This window comes from Panthera leo, chromosome B2 (genome assembly GCF_018350215.1).
Source record: "Panthera leo isolate Ple1 chromosome B2, P.leo_Ple1_pat1.1, whole genome shotgun sequence".
Lineage (NCBI taxonomy): Eukaryota > Metazoa > Chordata > Mammalia > Carnivora > Felidae > Panthera > Panthera leo.
Genome location: NC_056683.1, coordinates 67,923,329 through 67,950,591, shown reverse-complemented (window position 1 = coordinate 67,950,591; position 27,263 = coordinate 67,923,329). Strand labels below are relative to the sequence as shown.

The 27,263-nt window shown below is 36.3% G+C and overlaps 1 protein-coding gene across 7 annotated transcripts in view; it reads right to left on the bottom strand.

Moving 5' to 3' along the window:
* MYO6 (myosin VI) overlaps positions 1-27,263 on the bottom strand; it is a 143,304-nt gene that overhangs the window by 81,978 nt on the left and 34,063 nt on the right. For all 7 annotated transcript variants that reach the window (XM_042939199.1, XM_042939200.1, XM_042939203.1 and 4 more), the window contains exon 2: positions 2,928-3,066. In XM_042939199.1, the coding sequence (XP_042795133.1) occupies positions 2,928-3,044 (117 nt within the window). In that variant the 5' untranslated portion in view covers positions 3,045-3,066. The remainder of the gene's footprint in view (positions 1-2,927; positions 3,067-27,263) is intronic.

Genomic DNA, 27,263 nt, shown 5'->3' with positions numbered 1-27,263 from the left:
AAAGGAGGAACAGACACACTAGAAATAAGCAGATGGCAGGAGTATGAGGAGGAAATGGTTGGTTGATAAAAGATAAGGCTAGCAAAGTAGAGAGAGAAAGAAAATGTAGACCCTTAATAAGCCATATATTGAGGGCTTTAGCTTGAAGTCCGGTCTGCTGCAAATAGGGAACATGAAATCGACTTAGAGGTTCAAGACAGCATTTTTAACAGAATAAAAGATATTAGAAAACATCAGAATGCATCAGTAAGAATGTTTCATTCATGAATATGCATTCACATGCACAATACTACTCCCTGACATATATAATCTCTTTCTTATAAATACACACACATACAACACACATATCAAATGCAATGTAAAATCTATTTCTTACTATTGGTCACAATCAAAAAATTTTAAAAGCCATTACTATCATCAAAGGCATGTTTCCCACTAGAGTCAATCACACCCTCTTCCATTCTTTCTACTATATCAGCAAACAGATCTACTGGACTTGTCCATCACTTTGTGCACTGAATTCCTTAATATTCAAAAGATGATGATCTCTCTACCAGGAATTACCTAAGTAAAAGATTACTTCTCTTATGGATCTTTTTAACTGTATGATTATTATGTCATTTTATAATTTATTAAGACCCTGCTCAGAGAGAAGGGAAAAAAATCAAAGTTAGAAGCAATCCCTGTGAATTTGTTAACCTCCAAAACATTTTTACGGAAAGAAGCTTCTTCATTTATAGAATAACCTACAGATCCATAAGTTTTCATAACTCCACATTTTAAATCTTAAGTGTTTTTATTGGTTCTCTATATGTACCTGATTAATACTAATAAGGCACAGTTGAAAGCACATAAGATATTTAAAATATGAAAAAGCATATATTCATAAATCAAGTTTCCTCTATGACTGAATTGAATTATTTTGTCACCTGTGGATATAACAAAATATATATAGAATATACTTAGAAAATAATACTTTTCATTTCATTGCAGCCTTTTCATTTACTGTGCGTATGAAATACATTAAACAAAAATGAAAAAAGACTTTGAAGGATAATGAAAGGCTCACTAAATTTCTATCCCTCCCTAAATATACTACTTTGACATACTGATCATTTTGAATTAAACGGCTCTTGAGAAACAGCAGGTGAAAGAATGCCACTGTCACCCTCCTTTTTATCCCTGAAATCAGGACATAAAATTCCTATGTGAAAAGTGACCTCCCTGTACCAGGAAGAAAGAAGAGAAAGGGAATCAAGGCCAAGAGAAATCTATAACTTAGTCATACTAACTCTTATCTTCCTAATTACTTCACCACAATGTACTACTACCCTTAGCCCAAACCCCGTTTGTCTTATCAATTCTTCACAAATTTTTTTGTTTCTTTGTCAAAAAGGTATAAAACCTTTCTCCTCTGGTCACTTCTTTGGATCTTCATTCTCTTGTGAAGGCTCCCAAGTACATGGAAAAATGTAATAAAAATGGTATGCTTTTTAACAGTGACTCTGTCTTATGTCAGTTGATTCTTAGGTCCAGCCAGGGACCTGAAAGAGTAGAGGAAAATTTTCCTTCCCCTACAATTTCAAATACATGAAAATAATTTAACTTATTTCTTAACCCTTTCATTCTCTGAACATGTATGGCATTGTAAGTACAAAGAGGTCCTTGGTTAATAAGAGGAAAAACTAGAAACACTTTGTGTTTTCTTGCCTGAGAGCATCTTTAATTGGCCTCCTCTAACATGGCACATTATATATTATGCATTTAGGTTCCTGGGTTGTTTACAGTAACAGAATAGTTTTCTCTGTGAAAAGACCTCATGAGAGATCCACCTTGTTTTTCTAAGGTTCCCAGAAGGATGGCAGTCATATGGCATTAGTTAACCATGTATCAGTAGAATATAAATTATTCACGAACATTCTCAAAGTCTAAAGTAAACAAATGACATCAACAAATTTAATTTAGTAAGAGGTGTTTAACAGTATTAAACTGAAAATTGTTAAGTTTTCCCACAAAGGCAGACCTTACAGTCCCCATGAAGACCAAAGAGACTCCAGATCACTTTTTCCCCAAACTCCCATTTTGTAATACTGTCTAGTCTATGTCTAGGCATAAAAAGAAATAGGGGCGCCTGGGTGGCTCAGTCAATTAAGCATCTGACTTTGGCTCAGGTCATGGTCTCAAGGTTCTCATGGGTTCAAGGCCCATGTCAGGCTCTGTGCTGACAGCTCAGAGCCTGGAGCCTGCTTTGGATTCTGTGTCTCCCTCTCTTTCTGCCCCTTCCCTACTCATGCTCTGACTCTATCTCTCAAAAATAAATAAACATTGGGAAAAAAAACAAAAAAGAAAATAAACAGATGCCATGTGTACAAAATTAAAGTATGCTTTTATGTTTTAAAAACTATCATTATAACAAAAAGCTATCATTATAACACAATAATAATAGATAGGTATGTTTAAGACTTAAGTATCTGTACTTAACAGAATATGCTCTATTAAGTATCTAATCTCATGCTAATAAATTTAAGTAAATAAAAAGCTTAAGAAAATCATCTAGAAGCTAATGCAAAAAGCAAAATTTGGTAAAATAATCCCATTCACTTTTCATACTTTTGTAATATACTGACTACATCACAGACATATTAATAACTTGAGCAATATAAGGAATAAAAATGTTACTGTTCATATTTTATCATATAACTATTTCTTAAAAATGATATGAAAGGCTCACTAGATTTGTCTGATTTTATGATAGGATCCCATTTTTCCCCTACGATATAAAACAATAAATAACTCACTAGAAAACTAAGATTCACTTACCAGAAAATTGTTTTCCCTTATACTGAGCTAGGAATATCTATTTCATTAAGAAGGGCCACACCTATAGAAAAAAAAATCAAATTTTGAAATCTTTCTGAGAAACTCACCTTGCCTTTTTGGTTCAAGGGTTCAATGGTTAAGCTGTCAGGGCCAATATCTACAATATTGCCCATTTGAAATCCATCTGTAGGGTGTGGTGCCCAAACGGGCTTTCCATCCTCCATTTTTGAAGGGAGTATCTATTTTCTGTTTGAAAGGAACAAATAAAACAACATGAATAACTTTGGAAATAAAAATAAGTACTTTTTTAGAAAGCTAACATGTGAATTGCAATTCATAGAAACACATGTCTGACCCTATCACAGGTAAACCCCACCCCCTTTCATCTTGTGGCTGCACCCTGACCCTTTTTATCCACCTTTAGATAAGGACCAAGCAGAGGCTACTCAACCCTTAAGTAACACCTGCTCTGCTACTGCCTTCCTTCAATTGTGATTGTAGTGGAGTACTGCACTTTGAGCAGTACAGAAACCGAAACAGCCATAATGTTCACTTATTGCCCCAGGGTAATTTATAACAACACTTCCTTTTACTCGCTGAAGTATTCTGGATAGCACAATAAACAGTTGTCCTAGGAATAAATGTTATTGTGTGGAGTTAGCTAAGAGTTTAACAAAAGTCATTGTAGACCTAAAGGGATAAAAATGAGACGTGTGAAAGATTATCTCCTCTGGGAAAATTTCCCTGACAATCTGAAACTACAAGGATGCCTCACCCATGTTGCCCCCTATGGTATCTTCACGTACCACTCAGCATACTGTTTTTGTTTTTCTTTTTTTACTGAGGTAAAACTTATATACAGTGAAATGTACAAATCCCATGTATACATGTTGGTGAGCTTCAACAACTAGATATACCCATCTAACAAACACTGCCATCAATATATAGAACATTTCCATATAGAACTGAAAGTTCCCTTATGCCTCCTCTGGTCAAACCCTAACCCCCATAGGCATCTACTGTTCTGGTTTCTCTCATCACAGATCACTTTTTATCTTTTCTTGAACTTCACATAAATGAAATCTTACCGCTTTTGCATATGGCTTATTTGATTCAACAAAATATTCTTGATAGTCAACCATGTTGTTGTATATACTAGCCCACTGACTGATTATACCACAATTGTTTACCTGTTGTCCTACTGATGGACATTGGGATCGTTTCCAGTTTTTGCCTATTGTGAATTCTAATGCAATTTTTCAAGTGTTCTTCTAAAGCTTCTATGCTTAGCAATCTCATATCTAATATGAGCAATCTCATATCTTTGCAATTCTGTCTTTTGAGAATATGCCAAGGGGTTCATGACATGTAAGACATTTAATTTTAATGAGCTTGGATTCTAGGAGACTAATGGGTAATCACAAATTGGCTACTGAGTGATCCTAGATGTTCTGGTTTCATCATCTCAGTGGGAACTTATTTTTCATTACTTATCTATACTTAAAGAAAAATTGATACATGTGCCATAAACTCTCCTCTTTTGTGGCATTCTCAAATCTGGGATTTCCCCTGTGGATGTTGTCAAGTCTATTTTCTTATGAAAGTCAAGGATGTATAGTATGTAGTTCAATCAAAAAGCTAGTAACAACTGGCATGTTTGCAATGTACTTGTTGGTTAATGTCTTCAATAGTGAGATGTGCTTTTCCCCATGCAGCAAAGGCTACTAGGATTATGGGTATTCCAAATTAAGAAATTAAATGAAGATTCTCCACAGAAGTCAATCAGTAACACTGAGCAGACTTACATTACCACACCTTACATCTACACACTTTACCTAAAGAATCATATGTAGTCCCATGGCTTTAAGTACCATCTTTAGGTGAGTGATGCCCAAATTGATTGCTCTAGCCCAGAACACCAGTGAACTGAATCCCCAGATTTTATGCGTCTAGTGGACATCTCCTCCTCACAAATATACCTAAAAGATGTAACATGATTATATTATTACTCTGTCCCACCACCCCAGCCTGTTCTTCCTTATCAGTTAAGGCACCAACAACACTCAGTTCAAATCAAACATGGGGTCATCCTCAATTCTTCTAGCTCCTTGCAAATCCATATCACTCCTCTAAACCTATCAAGTCTACCTCCAACAGGAATCTTATTTTTACCCACTTCTCTGTTTCACCTCTGCCATCCTAGTCAAAACCAACATGGCCTTTTACTAGGACTTCTGTAATTAACTTAGCTTCCCACTGCTACTCTTGCCAATGTGCACAGATCACCAGAAATCCAACTGAAAGGTAAATCTGACCATGTCATTCCTGCTCTATCAGGGCATGAACTAGTCCTCTCTGTGTTCCCAAAGCCCAACACAGAGCAGGCAATTTAATACTCACTGAGTGAATGAATGAATTGTTCACACAATTTGGGAAGAGTAAGAAGATATGGTGAACTAGGAAGAGTTGAAAGGTCTTAAAAACCTAAGCTTGAAATTAAGCTCCACCACTGTCTGACTAGCTCTTAAGCAAGTTACTTAATCTCTCTGATCATTATCTTTATCTTTACCCATAAGTGATATCACTTACCTTACAGAATTGCTATGAGGATTAAGTGACATAAAATTGAGATCACCATTCTCATGATACCCAACAGATACTAGTCACACCTCTCCCCTTATTTTCCCCAATATCCATTGTTTGAAGCTACCAGTAAATTTTGCAAAAATGGTCTTGTGACACTTCTAAATACAGAAGGACATTACAGAATAGTCATGAAATATCATTTAGGAATAATTAAGTATCTGGGGGAAAAAATCACAGCAAAGCAAAATTCCCAAAGTTCAAAAAAGAATGTCAAATTCCTTTGGACAATTCAAATTGCTTTCCTATTTGAACAATTTGCTACAACTTCCCAATTAAGATAACAGATTTAAAGGCACACATGTAATGTTGCCCCTTCATCCAATACCTAAATCTACAGTAAAGTGATTCTTCAAAAAAAAAAAAAAAAATCAATCCATAAGGATGGGAAAAAACAAAGAGGGGACAACAGCAACAATATTTGGGAAGTTGAAAATCAAATGGTTGAGAGGCAACTGACTCAGGAAACCTGAAAGGACTGAATCTCAAGTCAGGAATAGGGAAAGACGGAAGACAACCCACATTATACCCCTGAATCTCAAAAGACAGAGAACTATACTGCGAAAATACTTCTAGAACCAAGGGTAAAAAGAGGGGGTCTAACATAAGAAAGACTAGGTGAAAGTTGTTTAAGAAAGAGATTTTCTGGGGGCGCCTGGGTGGCTCAGTCGGTTAAGCGTCCAACTTCGGCTCAGGTCATGATCTCACAGTCCGTGAGTTCGAGCCCCGCGTCAGGCTCTGTGCTGACAGCCTGGAGCCTGTTTCAGATTCTGTGTCTCCCTCTCTCTCTCTGACCTTCCCCCGTTCATGCTCTGTCTCTGTCTCAAAAATAAATAAACGTTAAAAAGAAAGAAAGAAAGAAAGAAAGAAAGAAAGAAAGAAAGAAAGAAAGAAAGAAAGAAAGAAAAAACAAATAAATACATAAAAAGAGATTTCTGGAGTGTGTAGGTGGCCCAGTCAGTTAAGCATCCAACTCTTGATATCAGCTCAGGTAATAATTTCACAGTTCATGACTTAGAACCACACATCGGGCTCTGCACTGACGGAGCAAAGCCTGCTTGGGACGCTCTTTCTCTGTCCCTCCCCTGCTTGCTCTCTCTTCTCTCTCTCTCTCTCTCAAAATAAATAATAAATAAGTAATTAAAAAAAAAGAAAAAAGAAAGAGATTTCCTAACACCACCAACACGCACATACTTCACATCACTAGGCAAATGCCTCCCCACTCTCCCATCACTACCCCAAGAGAAGCTTAGATGTTATTCTCTGGAAAAGACCAGGTCTCTGGAAAGAGAAATGCCAGAAAGAATTAATGGTATACATATAAAAATTGCCACTTGCTAACAAAAACCCTCTCCTTGACCAAACTTTAGTTAGGCTCTTCTGAGCCTGTTTCCTGATGAGGCCATGCAACTAGGCCTTCCATGTCTGTACTATCCTTGTTGGGCCTACATCGGCCAGTTTTAGCAAGAATCCTGATAAGCCACTTTGGAGAAATTTCCCCTCCCTTGATATCTGATTAAGTTTTTCATCCCCTACCTCTGATATATAAATCCTTAAACTACCTTCAAGAATCCCTTATCCTTGTTGTTTTCTCTTACTTTGCGTTCACTGACCCTCTCAATCTGCTCATTGGCTATAATCCCCAGCTGCCTTTTCTGTCCTCCAAGTTGAGCCTGATCTCTCTCCCCTACTTTAACATCCCTTGTTATAAACTGACTGTGTCTGTTATGGACTGAATTTTGTCATTCCTGCCTCAATTCATATTTTTTTAATATGTGAACACTAATTCGTAATATGACTATATCTGGAGATAGGGCTCTTAGGAGGTAATCAGGTTAATGACATTATAAGGGTGAGATCCTGATCCAATAGGACTGGTGGTCTTATAAAAAGAGGAAAAGAGATCTCAGATCCCGCTCCCCAACCAAGGGCCATGTGAGTGCACAGCAAAATGGTGGCCATCTGAAAGCCAGAAAGACAATCCTCACTAGAACCCAACCATGTTGGCATCCTGATCTCAGACTTCCAGCCTCCAGAGCTGTGAAAAAATAAATTTCTATTATATAAGACATCCATCCAATCTATAACATTCTGTTATGGCAGACCAAATAGACTAATACACTCCTACTACAATAATTCTGAATAATCTTGTCATTTTAGCAAGTGTCAACATAATTTTCCTTTAATAGCATAACACTAGAAATGAATATTCACTAGAAGGTATAAAATATAAAGTTGAGGCAATTTTACAGAAAGCCAAGAAAAAAAGAGATAAAAAGTGGGGGGGGGGGGGGAGAAGAAAAAGAAGAGATACGAAAATGAAACACGTAAAATTATTAAGCATCAAAATACCAGGAACAACAGACATCCTGCCCACCCCCCTCAAAAAATAGAAGGGAGAAAACTAAAATGTTGAAAGAAAATTCACCAGAACTGAAAGACATGATTTCCTAGCGTCTGGCCAAAATGTCCATTAAATCCTCAATACAATAACTGGGAAAACACACACACACACACACACACACACACACACACACACACACACACAAAGACACTATGTCCAATTTCAGACCACCAGAAATAAAGAGAAGATGCTACACACATCTAGAGAAATCAGAGAAAAAAGAAGGGAAAAAACATGGATCATGTCCAAAGGATCATGAATCAAAATGGCTTCAGCAACACTGAAGCAGGAAGTCAACAAAGCAATGCCTATAAAATTCTGAAGGAAAATTATTTCCAACTTAGAGCCCTGTACTTAGGCAAAATACTGGCCCAAACTGGAGCAGTATAACCCAAGAGGCAGCCACATTGAGCACTGTCATCAAAGACATCCACTGACCTTGGACCACATGAAGCTAGCCCAGATTCTTATCTGAACTTGTCTTATTCTAACTCTGTACTGATGATGTACTTGTGCCTGGAGAAACTGTGGACAACTCATACCCTCCCCTATTAAATATCTTCTACTTACTATTCTAATATTCTCTTAGAATAAACCTTTTTTTTAATAAGGTTTCACTTAATTGGGGTGTCTGAGTAGCTCAGTCGGTTAATGATCTGACTCTGATTTCAGCTCAGGTCATGATCTCATGGTTTGTGAGTATGAGCCTCAACTCAGTGGGGAGCCTGCTTGGGATTCTCTCTAGCCTTTTTTCTGCCCCTCCCCCACTTGTACACATGCCCACACATGCTCCCTCTCTCTCTCTCAAACATAAATAAAGGTTTCACTTAATTGTTTTTAGAATCCTAAATACTTATAACAAATACCTTCAGTAATGAAGTCTTACTTTTCATCCCACAACAGAAGACAAAATTCTTTTAGGCATGTTACTTACTATTTACTCCCAGAAAATCATTCAGAAAAAAACCCATGCAATCAGCATTCATACTTATTAAGGCATGTCTGCTTATGAAGAATACTTAAAAAGACATTGAAAAAAATGTTTTTAAAGACATCCCAATTCCCAGTGCTATTATACTAGAAACCTTAAACACATTAAAGCCTGAATATATATGCATTACCCCTGGAGTTAGGTCAGCAAATTTAAAATTCTTGAAATTCCTTATGTTTTTCGGGAAAAGAATGGAAACGTTCTACAATATGCATCAACCAAAAATTATCTCGTTTTTTATACTTAATTGACAACTGAAATTTTTTAAGTAAGCACTATAGTGATCTACAGAAGTACAGCTGACCCTTGAACAACATGGGTTTAAACTGCATGGGTCCACTTACATGTGGATTTGCAATAAATACATTGGAAAATTTTTTGGAGATTTGTAACAATTTGAAAAACCTCACAAACCACATAGCCTAGAAATGTTGAAAAATTAAGAAAAAGGTATATCATGAATGTACAAAATATAGATACTAGTCTCATAAAATTTATATATGTATTTGCCTAATTTATCATTTGCTACCATAAAATATATATAAATTTTAAAAGTTGTAATTTATCAAAATTTACACACAGACCATACATGACACCATTCACAGTTGACAGAACCATAAAAAAAAAAAAGATACAGTATTGAATCCAGTATTAGTACTGAATACCTAAAATTCAATTAGTACTAAATACCTAAAATTAACTGTAGTGCACATTGTACTACTGTAATAATTTCATAGCCACCTCCTCTTACTACTGCAATAAGCTCAAGTGTTGTGAGTACTGGCTTAAAATACCATGTGACAATCATCTCTGAGTGAACAGTTCATCTCTCCAGTATACTGTGCATCACAGTAAAAAGCTATCTCTTGCAGTTCTCACTACCAATAAAGTTTTGGGAGAGTCAAAAGTTATATGCAGGAGTGCCTGGGTGGCTCAGTTGGTTAGGCGTCCAACTTGATTTCAGCCCAGGTCATAATCTCAGTTTCATGAGTTCGAACCCCATGCCAGGCTCTGCGCCGCCCTTGCAGAGTCTGCTTGGGATTCTCTCTCTCTCTGCCCCTCCCCTGCTTATGTTCTCTCTGTCTCTCCCAAAATAAATAAATAAAACTTTAAAAAATTATTAAAAAAAAAAAGTTAGGGGCACCTGGGTGCCAACTTCAGCTCAGGTCATGATCTCACAGCTTGTGAGTTGGAGCCCCGTGTCGGGCTCTGTGCTGACACCTTGGAGTCTGGAGCCTGCTTTGGACTGTGTCTCCCTCTCTCTCTTCCCCTCCCCAGCACATACTCTGTCTCTATCTCAAAAATAAATAACCATTAAAAAAAAAAGTTATATGCAGATTTCCAACTGTGGCAGGTGGTCAGCACCCTTAACCCCAAGTTTTTCAAGGGTCAACTGTAATCTGTAGAAGCACTAAGTAATCCACAGAAGGCAATCAGTACCCTTTCAGAGGTTATTAGCTAACTTTTCGTTTATTCTTTGTTTAAAGGTAAGAAGCATATCACCAGAAAGCTCCCTGGGGAGCAAATGTATTAAAGGCTAGAGTGACAAATAATACACATCCATATTCTTCCTTCTTGACAACTCTAGTGATAATCCCAATATAACAATCCTGGGCCATAAACAGAACCGGTAGGCCCATACCACAAACTATGAGTCATCACCTACTCCTTTACATTCAAAGATTACACTTTAAATATAGCCATGATACATAACAGTGCCTTATATTTTACTGTCTGGGGTATTAGGAACTGAGTACTAGCTAAAGGTAATTTACAGTTGTGCTAAAAGAACAAGATATCAAAAAGGAAGAAAGGAGCATTAAACAGAATATGCAGAATCCTTTTAAGTTTGCCTTCTACATTAACTTATTCCATTAATTACTTACTTAGCCTCCTATTATGTACTACATAGTTCCAGGTGCTGGAGCTATAATGGCGAGCAAAAGGACACAATCCGGCCTCATGTTGCTTTTTAATAGGAAAATAACCACCTGAATAAACCAGTAAACAAAACTGGCAAAAATCCCTGCCCTCCAGGATCTTATATCCCAGTTGGGGGTAAGAGGGTGGCATAGATGTATCAAATTTGCCTTTTAAAAAGACTACTCTTTCATCTGGCCAGGCCCTGGGCTTGCTAATGAAAATAATGTTATGTGTACCTTTGGCACACAAGCTTTAAACTGGCAGCTACTCTAATCTGTATCAGTCTATCCTGAAGGCTATTAGCTTCTCAGGTGTGCAGATACTGTGAACACTGAGCACCAGGTAACAGTTGGCCATGGCTGGTGCATTCTGTGTGTACCTAGAACAATCTTTCACTGCCCGTATCAGTTCCACTACGAACGTCTGTACAATGAAATTCTCCAAAACATTTCAGTAGGGTTCCCTCTAGTTAGTAAGTTACCTTTGAAAAGGTCTTCCTAGAAAACATTTCCAAGTCAATCTTGTTCTGCTAGTTGTACAAAATACAGGAATTATTTAATTGCTGTAATACTGGATTATGCATCATTAAACATTAGTACTGAAATTTATTGCTATTATCTTGGTTTTATCAACAACAAACATTCATTAACAATGGGGAGAAAAAACCTACCACAAAGTCCGAACTCATGACAAAAAAGTAAGAAATTATCTCAAGATAACAATATCTAAAAACTACTTCAATTTAATTAATATATTCACTCATTTATTTTTTCAATGAATATTTACCAAGCACCTCTTACATGCCAGTCACTGTTACAGGTTTAGATATCGATGAGAAAATAAGAACTCCAACGTTTCTCAATCTACAACATTATAAGAAAGACAAGAAATGTCTAGGTCAGCTATGACACTCTGGTTTTAACAGTAGTAGGTCCAACTGATCCTGTGATCAGTCCTGATGACTGACCATCTTTACCAAAGTTATACTGTAATTCCAAATATAGCCTCAGAAAGCTTAATATACTGATTAATATTTAAAGCTAAGTCTATTACCACTTGATTCCTAGACATAGGTTTAAACACCAAAGGTAACTTCAGCTTAACTAGTATAGCTAAGATTAACTTGCAACAAAAAAAGAGGGTTAAAAAAAATTAAAAGCAGGGGTGCCTGGGTGGCTTGGTCAGTTAAGCATCTGACTTTGGCTCAAGGTCATGATCTCATGGTTCATGGGTTTGAGCCCTGCATTGGCTCTGTGCTGACAGCTCAGAGACTGGAGCCTGATTTGGATTCTGTGTCTCCCTCTCTCTCTGCCCCTCCCCCATTCATGCTCTGTCTCTCTTTCTAAAAAACTAAACATTAAAAAAATTAAAAGCAAATATTGATAAATTCATCATATCATTATTAAATATTTAAAATATTTATAAAATGGTTTGAAAACTGATACCATCTGGCAAATTACTCCAAATGCATATTACTATAATTATGAGAGTTGGTTATATGATTTTCTTTCAGATTTTCAGAGAAGAAATCATAAACTATACTTCAGCTATAAATTCTTACCTAAATTACTATCACAAAACAAATTTGAATTAGCCATAATTTAAACAATATATGTAGATAATCTATACTAAAATAACCTAGCCAAAATGTAGACCATTCTAGAGAAAGCCCTTGTATTCTTCAGAGACTCAATATCTCAGTTTATTTCAGAAGCTCAAAATTTCTCTTACAGATGGTAAAATACCTAAATAGCAAGATATTAATTTATCCCAGGTGATTTAGATTTTTCATACCCCGTGACTAATCTTATCTATTGTCCAGTGATTACATCCAGAACTTACCTGGTTTTGTACTTAGTGCTAGATTTAAAAGTTATTTCTTAAAAGTTTGTTGGTCTTTCAAAAAGGAGTTTGTAAAAGATTAAAGACTTTAATTCATTTTCTCCACCACAGGATAATGTTGATCTCCTATTAAGTGGTTAATGAAATTTTAACTTGGTCTTCAACCAAAAAGAAAGAAAGGCCTTTTCTTCCTGAAGGATCCTCCTGTGTTTAAAATGGCCCCATTCTGCTCAAATTGAAATATTCTACAGTTTAAATCCCAGGCCTTGACACAATATTACTTAGATTTTTCAGAAACTAACAGATCTATATGTAGGCAAACCACAACCTGGATGGTACACTATTAACCAAGGTAATAAGAAGCCTGAACAATCCTGTCTTTTAAATACATCATTGACACTGTGAGCATCTTAACTCTCCTAAAATGTGCATAATAGAAGTTGATTTTCACCTACAAGCAGCAAGGTCATTTTAAGAGCTGACACTGAATCTGGGACACCTGGGTGGCTCAGCTGGTTAGGCATCTGACTCTTGATTTCAGCTCAGGTCATGGTCTCACATTCGTGGGTTCAGCCACACATCCAGCTCTGTGTTGACAGCACAGAACCTGCTTGGGATTCTCTCTCTCCCTCTCTCTTTGCCCACCATGTGTGTGCGTGCAAACGCAAGCGCACTCTCTCTCTCTCTCAAAATAAATAAACTTAAAAAAAAAAAAAAAGAGCTGACCCCAAGTCCAATCTAATGCAGGCCACATAGTTCTCCTGAGACAGGAATTCATTCAATGAAAAAAAAACAAAAAAAAACAAAAAAAACAAAAAAAAACAAAAAACTCAAATGCTATGACCAGGAGGAATAAACTCTGAGAGACACACAAATTAAAAAGGAAGAGTAGAAGGTGTTATTCTGTTATAATTTCTATCACTCATAAATGAGATAATAAAACCTAGGATATTCAATAAAGTTTTCATACAATCCATAACACTAAGTTTTTTTTTTAACATTACTAACTTGGGTTGTGTGTGCATGGGTATAGCACACAAAAACAGGAACCGAAGACAATTTTCTTATAGCTGGTATGGAATTCAATTCAGTTAGCCAAGGGAAGCAAAATTACTATAATGTTTCACCGACTATTCACTATTCAGCAGACATTACACTACTATAATATGTTATCTCATTTAGTTTTTACAGCTCTGGGAGGCAGCTACCATCCCCATTTGGAAACTGAGGTTTGGCAGTTTAGGCAAATTGCCCCAACAAAGACAATTAAGAAATGAGTATAGAGAGAAGATGAGAATCCTGTGTGACCCAAAGTCCAAACTTGTAATCATTGCACTACATAGCTATGCCTAATCAAGCTTCTTGTCTGCACCACTGGTTTATATTTGTCACTAGATCTAGAAAAAGACCTGGTTGTATAATGTTGTGTTGTCCTAACCTATTTTTTAATGGCATAAGAAACAAACATAATTTAAAAGATATGTAAAGACTTCATGAAAAATCTTATTACTTCTTTCATAAACACTAAAATGTTCATTATTCCTTACTTGTAATTTGGATTTGGATTTAAATTCTTTAATGTGTAGACTACAAGAAGTTCTTTTATTTCCTTCACACAAGAAATTCTTGGCTTGAGTGGTCTGTGCTAAAAGGTAAACATGATGATATGAGTACTTTTGTCTTCCAGTTAACTCTGTATTTAAATAACTAGCTGAGGGGGCGCCTGGGTGGCTCAGTCGGTTAAGCATCTGACTTGATTTTGGCTCATGTCTTGATCTCATAATTCATGAGATCAAGCCCCACAATTGGCAGATTTTCAACAGGGCATACATTTTGTTTTTAACTTCTAATTAGTCATAGAGTAAATACTGCAAACTCCTCCAGACACTTGGGTTTTTGTTTTTTTTTTTTAAAAAGCAAGTGTAATAGAATCAACAAGTTTTTTTTTTTTACAAAATTAGTCCTCAACCATATGACCTAGGATTAATGGGTAGAAGCCTTAGAGTCAACCATATGTTAATAATATTTTCTAACCTCTGCAGACAACAGTAATTTCACTAACTTTGAAAGAACAAACTGAAAAATATTAATGGACTTTAGGGAACAATTTTTCTTTCTCAACTACCAACCACCAGCAGAACAGGTAACCATTACAACAGTGAAATGTTAAGTCTCTGACAAATCCATTCTGAAAGAGCTCCTATAGAAAATACTGAGTGATTCACTTCATTTCAGTTCTTCTCACTTTTATAATTAGAAGAACTATACCTATCTTGTGACTGTAAATATTAACTATTTGAAGTAGCAACAGAACGATGAGACTGCATAAGTACTTTAACAATATGCCTTTATACAAAATGTAATCTCTTCAGCACATAACGTCACATACTTATAGGGAACTGTTTGGAGAGAATAAAATCTCAAGGAGACTTTGCACCATGAAGTAATATTATTACAAATACATTCTGCAAGGATTTACTGAATTCCTATTATGTGCAAGGCACAGCCTCAGAAAAAATAAATATATTTCTCATCCTAAACAAAAAACAAAAGTACATCTTTTTCCTACAAAACAGAAACACATGTAGAAATATAAACTTAAAAATTCCTAAAATAACGAAGTTATCTCCCATTGTCATTAAAAGAATTCAAACATTATCTCTGGTTGGGGGGGGGGGGCGGTGGTGGAAGGAAATAACTAAGTGATAATATCCCAGGTACTCAAACATCTTGGGGAGAGGGGACAGTCAGGAAATAAGTGCCGTACAATGTCTCTATAAAAACTGTAAAGTGGGCCAAGTTAGTTTAAACCACCTTCTCCTTCCTTATCTTTTCTCCATCTGAAGAACACTAACTTAGGCCCAAAAACCAGGCAAAAATCAAGACATAAGGTCCCTGAGATGAAGATTCAAACTCCAAACTACAAACTTTCCTTTTTTTTTCTAATTTTTTTTAATGTTTTTATTTATTTTTGAGACAGAGAGACAGAGCGCGAGTGGGGGAGGGGCAGAGAGAGGGGAAGACACAGAATCCGAAACAGTCTCCAGGCTCTGAGCTGTCAGCACAGAGCCTGACGCGGGGCTCGAACTCACAGACCATGAGATCATGACCTGAGCTGAAGTCGGACGCTCAACCGACTGAGCCACTCAGGCGCCCCCAAACTTTCCTTTTTAGTTAAGTAAATTAGGGAGGAAAAAAACAAAACAAATATTTTCTTGCTTTATAAAGAAGTCTAAATTTGCTTGCATTATTAATTCCCTAGGACTAACACTTTTTTAAAATGTTAATTTGAGGGGCACCTGGGTGGCTCAGTCGGTTAAGCAACCAACTTCGGATAAGGTCGTGATCTTGCGGTTTGTGAGTTCTTGCGGTTTGTGACATTTAGCTATGTCATCATGGAAGTTTAGAGCATCCATTACGAAAGATCCTTTAAGCTTGCAGCTTAGAGGGAGAAATAAAGAGGGGTGTAAAATGATCAGGAATCTGAAAGACAGTTCTGGATGGTAAAAACACTTGCTATACCTTTAAAATACTGAAGAAAAGTAACTTTCAAGCTGGAATTCAGTTTGTGTGTGTGTGTGTGTGTGTGTGTGTGTGTGTGTGTGTGTGTTTAGTCTGTCATTTAAGTCTGAAGGTAGAATAAAGACCTTTTTTTTTGACATGAAAAGACTTCATTATTCTATACCCAGGAGAGAGCAGTGAGGAAAGCCCTAGAATGACGGCCAGGCAGCAAGTTTACAGAGCAACCATGTAAGGAGGGGCAAGGGTAGAGGGAAGGGCAGGACCGTGTTGTAGGTTATAAAAGCCTTTTAAAATAGTCTATTTGGCTTTTTAAAAAGCCTGCTCTTTTATCACTTCAATAAAAAATGTAATATGAAAGTGCATCTTTATGAAGCACTGTTAGTATTGAATGGGGCTTATGAGAAGATTGTGATTAATACTACTTTAATGTGAAAAATTAAACTGAAGGAAAAAAGCAGGCTCAAACCAAGAGTGTGAAGAAATTCTTCCTTCATGAAGAGTACTCAGTAATTCTAACGGATTCTATTCTAGGATGGTAATTCTTGTGAACTGAGACTAAATTGTAGCTGAGCTGAATTTTAATTGTTGAATAATCACTGTGTAATTAAGTCCAGAAAATGAATGAGATTATAAAAATAGTAACTGAGTACTTAAATTACTCTGACTTGAAGTTTCTGGACTCAATTGACCTTAATAACTAAGGACTTTATAAAGTCGATACTGTTAAAATTCAAGATTGGATTTTAGTGTAGGTGGAAAGCAGCAGCTTTAAAGGAAACCATTCACAGCTGCGTTGGTGGTTTAGGCGTGAAGGCAAAATGCCCAAAGTGTGGTTGCAGAGAGGGTTTTCATTGTGAGATCTACTTAAAAAAACAAAACAGTTTGCTTATTTTAAACTCTGTTTAGGGAAACTGCAGCCCTTTAACCCTGTAAATACCAGTCCTTTGAGATATTGTCATGCTTTATGAGTTAGGAAGATGTGTGAAGCTTTGGATCCAGTCATCACTATTTTACATTTAAGAGTGATTAATTTTGTTTTGTTTTTTTTTTTTTTTTTTTTTTTTTTTTTTTTTTTTTTTTAATTTTTTTTTTTTTTTTTTTTCAACGTTTTTTATTTATTTTTGGGACAGAGAGAGACAGAGCATGAACAGGGGAGGGGCAGAGAGAGAGGGAGACACAGAATCGGAAACAGGCTCCAGGCTCCGAGCCATCAGCCCAGAGCCTGACGCGGGGCTCGAACTCACAGACCGCGAGATCGTGACCTGGCTGAAGTCGGACGCTTAACCGACTGCGCCACCCAGGCGCCCCAGATTAATTTTGTTTTTGAAAAGTTTACTATTTGATGACTTTCTTATGTGCCTTGACAAAACCACTGTAGTTTCATAAAACACTTTTTATGAAGGATCATAATAACACATAAATTGTGTTTGTCTCAAGTCTTGCTGTGAAAATCAAAAGTCCAGACAGATTTTTCTAACTCAGAAATCCCCATAATGGTGTTTATTTGGCTACTTACAAATCTTTTTATCAATATCTACTTGGACAAAAATCTACCTCTCACCTAAACTTTGCCAACTCTTAGGTAAAACTTTGTGTTTTTATCCATGTTTAGAGAATCTATTGTGTTATTCTATTTCCTTAGTTTTATTTATCCGACACATTTGTGTGAAATGCTAAGTTGAATGGCCAGCAATGAACAGATCTGATTTGAGGTATATGTACAGTCCAACAGATTATAACAATCAGAAAAATCTAGTTGCTGAACAATAACCTTAAAAGATGACTGCCATATTGAATTTGCTATGTAGTGGATTTATGAGACAGTCTCAAATAATCATGAAATTAATAACCAGTTAACAATCTTTACAGACAAGGGATTAAATTTCTCATACAGTATTAATTTTTCTTCTAACTTTGTTTGAAATACCCAGTCAGCTACTAAAACCTACTCTGTTTATTTGTTTATTCATGCATTCAGTTATTATTTGTTGCTGTTTGGTATCTATCCCATTCTGCCATTCATTCTCTCTGATACTGCCCTAATTTTGACATGCTGTTTTTTTCTCTCATCATATTGAATTCTTACATACTGTCTCTTCTACCAGAACATCTTTCCAGTTTAATTAGATGGCTGTTCACTGCCTGTGGAATAGAGAATTAGAGTTAAGAACCTTTACACTTTGACATGGACCTGCCTTTCCAGCTTCATCTTCCACCAAGTCTTTTTTTCTTCTTGTCCTTCACAAACTGCCCTCCAGTTTCAGTTTCACATTTTGAAATTTCTGCTTTTGCTACTTTATTTGTCTAGAATGCTACTCCCTAATTCTCTATTTGTTGAAATCCTTGGACTTTTCAGGATCAGCTTACATTGCTTTCTCTAAAACCTAAGTTAAGTCTCCCTGGAGCTGACTTTAGTCAGGCAGCCAAAGTAATCCTGCCTTGATGTTCCCTTATAAGAGTATTTCACTTTGTCACATATTTATGTGGAACACTTTGGCCAGGGAAGAACAAAGATGTTTACCAGTGAGAGAGGGACAGGTTGACAGATCGGGGGAAAAAGCAATGCGAATATAGTAGATATCATCAATGTTTGAAATGTTCAAATTAATATATATTTTTTAATGTTTTTTCTTATTTTTGAGAAAGACAGAGTGCAAAAGGGGGAGGGGCAGGGAGAGACGGAAACACAGAATCTGAAGCAGGCTCCAAGCTCTGAGCTGTCAGCACAGAGCCCGATGCAGGGCTCAAACCAATGAACCCCTCTTTGTTTCTCCCTCTAAGCTGCAAGCTTAAAGGATCTTTTCGTAATGGATGCTCTAAACTTCCATGATGACATGGCTAACTGTTCACTGCTTGAATTCACTGTGCTACCCACACTGTGAGAACAGATGCAGTCTGGAGGCACAAATCATATAAAGCTCAGGAATGATCTAATACTATTTCTACTATTTATTTTAAAATGTGTTCCCCTGTTTTCTGTTTTCTCTTTCAAAAAGTTCTATAATTTTGATGTTGTACCTCTATGAGACTGCTACTCTCACATTCTCCTCTATTATCGATTTATCTCTTTATTCTACTTTTTTTGGAAATGTCCCCACTTGACCTTCTAATTCTTCTGCTGCAAGCTTTATTTCCACAATCACATTTTTTATTTCCTTCCATTATCTTTGTTTCCTTCTTATTGCTTTTTTTCCCCTACCATTTCTGTTCTCTGCCATGGAAAAGCTTTCCTCAACACATCTAGTTTTCTTTATATCTATATCTATATCTATATAGATAGATAGATATAGATATATATATATAGTTTTCTTTATATTTCTATATATATATCAATTTTTTTAATTTAAATTTCAGTTAACATACAGTACAGTATTGATTTCAGGAGTAGAAGTCAGTAATTCTCCACTTACATTCAACACCCAGTGCTCATCACAAGTGCCCTCACATCTAGTGTTCCATTCACATTTAGAAGATACTAAGGCTGGCCTAAACTTCTGCATGCGATCAAGACATCACCTCGTACACTTCATTCTAAAGCAACTGGGCAGTATTCAACTTTTTTGTGGGGATGTTCCAACCATTAGCATCTGTTCATCTTCCTCTCAAGTTCAGTTTTCCAGAGAACAAGGCCTCTGGTTTCTGGCAATTAAGGACCTGGAGGCCTAACCTCTTCATATATAGCCTTTCAACCAACCCCACTGTTTTCTGCCCTGAGGCTTCACCCTCACCTTTGGTAATAACTGAAACCTTCAAACCCTCCCTAGGCCTTTCAGGGATGCTTCAGTTTGATCATCCCTTCTTGTTGGTTTTCCTCACTGCAAGAACTTAGAATATAGTTTCCTCTGCTTCACTAAGTCAAACATTATTCCTCTATTCAAATTTGCTGAAATCCTTCATCTACTGTTACTTCTTCTAATCTCTTTGCCCGTGCAGATTTATTCTTTCTTTTATTCTTCTATTATCATTTTAGTAAAGTATCAGGAAAGAAAGAAGAGATAAATGTACACAAACAAGGGGCACCTGAATGGCTCAGTCTGTTAAGCATCTGACTCTTGATTTCAGCTCAGGTCATGATCTCACACTTGTGAGATCCAGCCCCACAACGGGCTCCACACTGCGTGGAGCCTACTTAAGATTCTCTCCCTCCCTCTCCCGGTGCCCCTCCCCGACTCACACCCCGTCTCTCTCTAAAAAAAAAACAAAAACAAAAACAAAAAAGTATGCAAACAAGAAATTCAGGTTTAACAAGGGAAAACACTTTTATAGAATAATGCACTGTTATTTTCACCACTGCATGGGGAATACTTAACAAAGCTTGCTAATCTTACAATTTCACATTTGAAATTTTAATCACTCTTTTTTAAAAAGCCCCAATATTATATTAATACAATTATTCCATTCTTAAGAGATTTAACTTAATCTTTTAAAGTTTACCATGAAATGGATTTCAAGTAAGTGAATTACGTTTTCACTGACCTGTATTTTCACTAACTTCCATTATAAAATTGGAAATGTGTTCCCTAAAGGGAAAGAGGTTTAATCCCAGGGTAGAGTAAAATCATTTCAGATCTTTTAAATTTTATAATCATTTTGAGAAGTTTACAAAAATGCTCAAATGTATACAATAAATGAAAAAGCACAATAAAGGAAAATTTTAAGTGCCCCAAACTAGCACAACCATTACAAATGCTCATCATTCTTCACGCATTGTACCCACCACATGGTGGCAATCCCCAAAATGGCCTACAACTTTAGTATTTTTGCTTTTTTTCAATATTTTCATTTGCTACATTCTAAATAAAGAGTCTTACAGCTGAATAAAAACAGATGTAGAAATATTCAGGAAACTTCAAAGATGCTCTATCACTGAAAAAGGTGGAGAGAAAACACTTATTTTTTGGCATAGTGACAAAAATACATGTTTGGGATCTTAATTTCTATGGCATCAGTTCTTTTGTAACTTTGTAGGAAATACTTATATACTTCAACCTATCTTCTAGAGAATAATAAGAGTTTATTCTGTTAATAAAACACTGATAACCCATATCATTATCCAGGGTACCTCATTAATATCAATAAGGCAAAATCATTTAAAATGTGCTGGACTGGATCAAGCCATGAAATAAAACCATCCTAACCCAAAACTTCAAAACTTAGAATCAAATAAAAACAATGACTAGGGTATCAACTCTTCAGCAGAATATCAGAATTAAACTGTTTTTAAAATATGAACAATCAATGACCCATGTTATTGTGTTCATTTCCAAACACAAAAACAAAGGCAGGGAAAAGTTAAGTGACTCATCCGTGGCCACATAACAAAGAGCACTAAGACAAGGATCCCCTTTGTCCATCCATTTGCTTTCAATTAAATTGTGCCAACCCTTCTATTTTCTTTTAAAAATCTGTTTCTATCAGAGCCCACTAGTAGAAATATTTTGTCACAAGAAAATTGTTTTAATATATATTACTTAATAGTCATTTTTTTGTTCCCAAAAAAGTCAAGTATGTACTGCAATATACATTGCTGAAAGCCATTTAGAAATGGTTAGCAGTTAGTGTAGTTCAAGAGAAATCTTTTTAAATGTTCAACCCAATTGCTTCTGCCTCAAAAGTTTTCAAATAGATTCTTTTAAAAGGTCAGGGTGGCAATAATTGTTTATCAGTTTTACTTACAGAATTAGAATAAAATTTTACTGTAATAACCAATACTGAAGAAGCTATGGCGGGACTTACAACTTTAAGCACTGCTGTGAAAAAAGTAAAGTGGTACTATACTTTTGAAAAGTAACGTGGCTATATACATATATCAAGAATCTTAAGAATGTGTAGACTTTTTGATCTAGGGTTACTTCTGGGCATCTATACTTGAGAAAATAATCAGAAGTTTATAAAAATATTGTCTTTAGTGGTACTTACAAAAAAAGAGGAAGGAAAAGAAAAAGGAGTAGAATATGAAGAAAACAAATGGAAAAAGAAAAAAGAAACTTATAAATAAGCTAAATGCTTAATAATAAAGGGTAATTAAATTATACAGTACTGTGTAACTCAGCATTTGACGCATCATGACAGGTGTTGTGTTTTGTTTTTTTTTTAATGTTAATTTATTTTTGAGAAAGAGAGGGAGAGGGAGAGAGAGCATGAGTGGGGATGGGGCAGAGAGGGACAGAGGATCCAAAGCGGGTCTGACCTGACAGCAGAGAGAGCACTGACAGCAGAAAGCCCAATGTGGGGCTTGAACTCACAAACTGTGAGACCATGACCTGAGCCAAAATCAAGAGCTAGACACTCAACCGACTGAGCCACCCAGGTGCCCCAGAAGAGAATTTAGATTCAGTGAAACCTGGTACTAGATTGAAGAGCCTAGCAAAAACATGAAAGGCATTACCTACTTTGAGATTGGTGACTGAAACTAGTTATCTAGATAGCAAGTGTGCCTACAAACCTCTCAGCATCTTCCCTCAGTTCATCAATTAAACTTTCTCCTAACATACAGAGTAACTTCCATCGTTGTTTTTGGTCAAAGTGTACACTGCATATGAAGGAATAACAAATTGCCTATCTTTTTTCATTTGTTTAATATCATGGCAAACGCTATTTCTTTAGGTAGCTACTTTCTCTCACCTCCTTCCTCAAGTTCACGCTTGGCAGCCATTCTCAACTACTCCAAGTTCCCCAAGTACTCCAGGATGATCGAATCTCCACACCTGCGCTCAAGGACTTCCTCTGACACCATTATTCCAGACCAAGTTTTGGCAGCACCTCTTTCTGAGGTTTCTTCTGCCCTCAGCCCAATCTCTTCCCACCACTCTTTCTCGCCTTTGTTGTCACTTTATCTCACATACACTCTTCCAACAGAGCACGAGACAATGTTATTACTTATTCCTTATGTTCCTTATGTTACATTATTCCTTATGTTCTTATCACTAAGCTAAAGCACCCTAGTGATAGGGATCATACCTGATTCATATATGTGTCCTTAAGTCAAGGACATAAAAAACCTTCTATGAATGTTGCATATACAGAGAGGTTTAGAGTGCACCATGAGATAACTTACAGAAATTTATCTTGAATATTAGAAAAATATTCAACCAGGCATCAGAAGCAAATTTTTAGCCTTATATGTTTATGCCACAAAATACGAGCACAGTTCAACTTTTCTTATATATTTCATTTACCCAATATTTCCTCAAAAGAAAATGGTCAAGGAATTAATATGACATATATCTTAGACAGCCCTCATGCAAAGAATTCCATAACTTATCCTGAGAGCAGAGTAACCTTGATAATAAAATCCATTACCATAGATTCAAAAACTCTAAACAAAATATTAGCAAATCAAATCCAGTAAGAAATAAAATCTATCACAACCATATTTAGTTTATTCCAGGAACACAACTGTAACATTAAAAAAAATAAAATAAAATCAATCAAAAGATACTCAAAATTATTATGGATAGCAAAAAATCACAGGAAAAGATGTTTGACATGATAATCATTGGATAAATGCACATTAAAACCACAGTAAGAGGGGTGCCTTCCTGGCTCAGTTGGTAGAGCATGCAACACTTAATCTCAGGGTCATGAGTTCAAGCCCCATGTTGGACGGACAGACGGAAGGAAGGAAGGAAGGAAGGAAGGAAGGAAGGAAGGAAGGAACACACACAGTAAGATACCATTACACATCCAGTGGAAAAGGTTAAAATTTTAAATACTGGCAATACTAAATGTTACCAAGGATGTAGAACAATTGCTCACTATACCATCTGAAATCCTACTTCTAGATATTTAACCAAGAGAAATATCCACACAAAGAGCAATATCCAAATGTTTATAGCAGCTTTTTAAAATAGTCCCAAACTGGAAATAATTCCAATAGCCATTAACAGAACATAAAAACAAATATCTGTACAACAGAAAACTACTCAGCAATAAACAGGACTAAACTACTCAGAGTCACAACAACATAAATGAATCCCAAAAGCATTATGCTGAAAGACAGAAAACATCAGAAACGTATAGTATAAGATTCCATTTATACAAAATTTTAGGGTGCTTGGCTAGCTCAGTCAGAGGAACATAAGACTCTTGATCTCAGGGTTGTGAGTCTGAGCCCCATGTTGGGTGTAGAGATTTATTAAAAAAATATACATATATATATGTATATTTTTTTAATACATATATATATTTAATGCTAGAACAGGCAGGGGCACCTGGATGGCTCAGTCAGTTAAGCGTCCAACTTTGGCTCAGGTCATGATTCATGGTTCATGGGTTTGGGTCCCACATCAGGCTCTGCATTGAAGCCTGGAGGTGCTTCAGATTCTGTGTCTCCCTCTCTCTCTGCCCCTCCCCCCATTCGTGCTCTGTCTCTCTCTCTCTCAAAAATACATGAATAAAAAAAATTTTTAAATAAATGCTAGAATAGGCAAAACTAATCTAAAATAACAAAAATAAGCTATGAGATGGTCAGGAGTTGAGGAGGAGAAATGGAATTGACTACAAAAGGAAACAAGGAAAATTTCTAAGGAAATGAAACTATTTTAAACCTCAAAATGTACTCCCAAAAAAGTGAATTTTACTGAATGTAAATTATGCCTCCATAAACTTCACTTTTTTTTTCAACTTTTTTAATGTTTATTTGTTTTTGACAGAGAGAGAGACAGAGCATGAGCAGAGGAGGGGCAGGGAGAGAGGGAGACACAGAATCCAAAGCAGGCTCCAGGCTCTGAGCTGTCAGCACAGAGCACAATGCAGGGCTCTAACTCACAGACTGTGAGATCATGACCTGAGCTGAAGTCGGATGCTTAACCAACTGAGCCACCCAGGCACCCCTAAACTTCACTTTTAAAATAATCAGTCAGGGGTGCCTGGGTGGCTCAGTCAGTTAAGCATCCGACTTCAGCTCAGGTCATGATCTCACAGTTTATAGGTTCAAGCCCTGTGTTGGGCTCTATGCTGACAGCTCACAGCATGGACCCTGCTTCAGATTCTGTCTCCCTCTCTCTGCCCCTCCCCCATTCACGCTCTCCGTCTTTCTCTCTCAAAAATAAACATTAAAAAAATTAATAAAAAAATTAAATAAATAAATCATTAATTATCCTACAACCCAGCAACAGCATTACTAGAAATTTATCCAAAGGATACAGGAATGCTGAGTCATAGGGGCACATGTACCCCAATGTTTATAGCAGTGCTATTAACAACAACCAAATTATGGAAAGAGACCAAATGTCCATCAACTGATGAATGGATAAAGAAGATGTAGTTTATATATACAATGGAATACTACTTGGCAATGAGAAAAAATGAAATCTTGCCATTCCCAACAATATGGATGGAACTAGAGGGTATTATGCTAAGTGAAATAAGTCAGTCAGAGAAAGACAGATACCATGTTTTCACTCATATGTGGAACTTGAGAAACTTACCAGAAGACCATGGGGGAAGGGAAGGAGAAAAAAATAATTTCAGAGAGGGAGGCAAACCATAAGAGACTCTTAAATACAGAGAACAAACTGAGGGTTGATGGGGAGGGTGGCAGAGGGGAAAGTGGGTGATGGGCATTGAGGAGGGCACCTGTTGCAATGAGCACTGAGTGCTGTATATAAGTGATGAATCACGGGAATCTTCTCCCAAAGCCAAGAGCACACGTATACACTGTATGTTAGCTAACTTGACAATAAATTATATTTTTAAAAAATCATTAGAATCTCACAACATTAACAGTAACAAAAGTTTGATAAAATTCAACAGGCAATTGTGATTTAAAAAAAAAAAAAAGACTCTCAGAAAACTAGGAAGAAAAGGTAAATTCCTGAATCTGTTCTAAATATATATGGAAAAAAGAAAAATCATACTGTTACCAGTGAAGCACAGAAATTTTCACCTTTAAAAACAGAAACTAAGGAAGGATGCATGCTACCATCACTTCTATTCAACATTTTATTTGAGGTCTTAGCTGATAAGTAAAGCAAAAAAAAAAAAAAAAAAAAAAGCAGCAGCAAAAGATACAAGGATTGGCAAGGAAGCAATAAAACTCTTCTTTGCAGATGTCAAAGAAAATATTTTTAAAATCTACAGATAAATTATAGCAATAATAAATGAGTTCAGTCAATTTGTGTAATATAAGAGCAATGTAGTACAGAAATAAATTACATTTCTATACACCAACAATACAGTTGAAAAATAAGACTTTTTTAAAATATATTATTTACAATAGCAGCAAACAACATCAAATACCTAGGAATAAATCTAATTTAAAAACATATGTATCTCCCCCCAAATACTTACAGTAATTTTATATATAAGGTGACAGATACCACCTTAACCAAATGATCAAAATTCTCTGCTCAGTATATCATACTACTTCTGTGGTACTGCTACCAAAAAGGCATAACCTAAATCTCAAATGAGGAAATATCAGACAAACCCAAATTGAGAGGCTGAGAGGCTTTATACAAAACAACTAGCTTAAATTATTCAAAAAATTTCAACGGCCCACAAAACACAAAGGAAGATGAGGAACTATTCCAGATAACAAGAGACCAAAGCAACATGACAACTGAATGTAACACATGATCTGGGATTTATTTTTGCTATGAATGACATATTTGGGACAATTCGTAAACTCTGAATAAGGTCTGTAGATTTTAAATAACAGTATTAATAAGTGTTACTTGTGGTTATTGTAAGAGAATGATATAGTTATTAGAAAATACGCACTGGGGCGCCTGGGTGGCTCAGTCGGTTAGGTGTCCGACTTCAGCTCAGGTCATGATCTCGCAGTCCGTGAGTTCAAGCCCCGCGTCGGGCTCTGGGCTGATGGCTCAGAGCCTGGAGCCTGCTTCCGATTCTGTTGTCTCCCTCTCTCTCTGACCCTCCCCGTTCATGCTCTGTCTCTCTCTGTCTCAAAAATAAATAAACTTTAAAAAAAAAAAAAAAAAAAGAAAATACACACTGAAGTGTTCAGCAGTAAAGGAGCACACAACTCACATAATCAAAAAATTCTAAGTGTGAGAGGTGTGTGTATGTGCGTGTGTAAAGAGAAACAAAGATAAAGAAAATGTGGTAAGGAGCTCATTTGATGAATCTAAATGAAGGGTATGCAGGAATTTT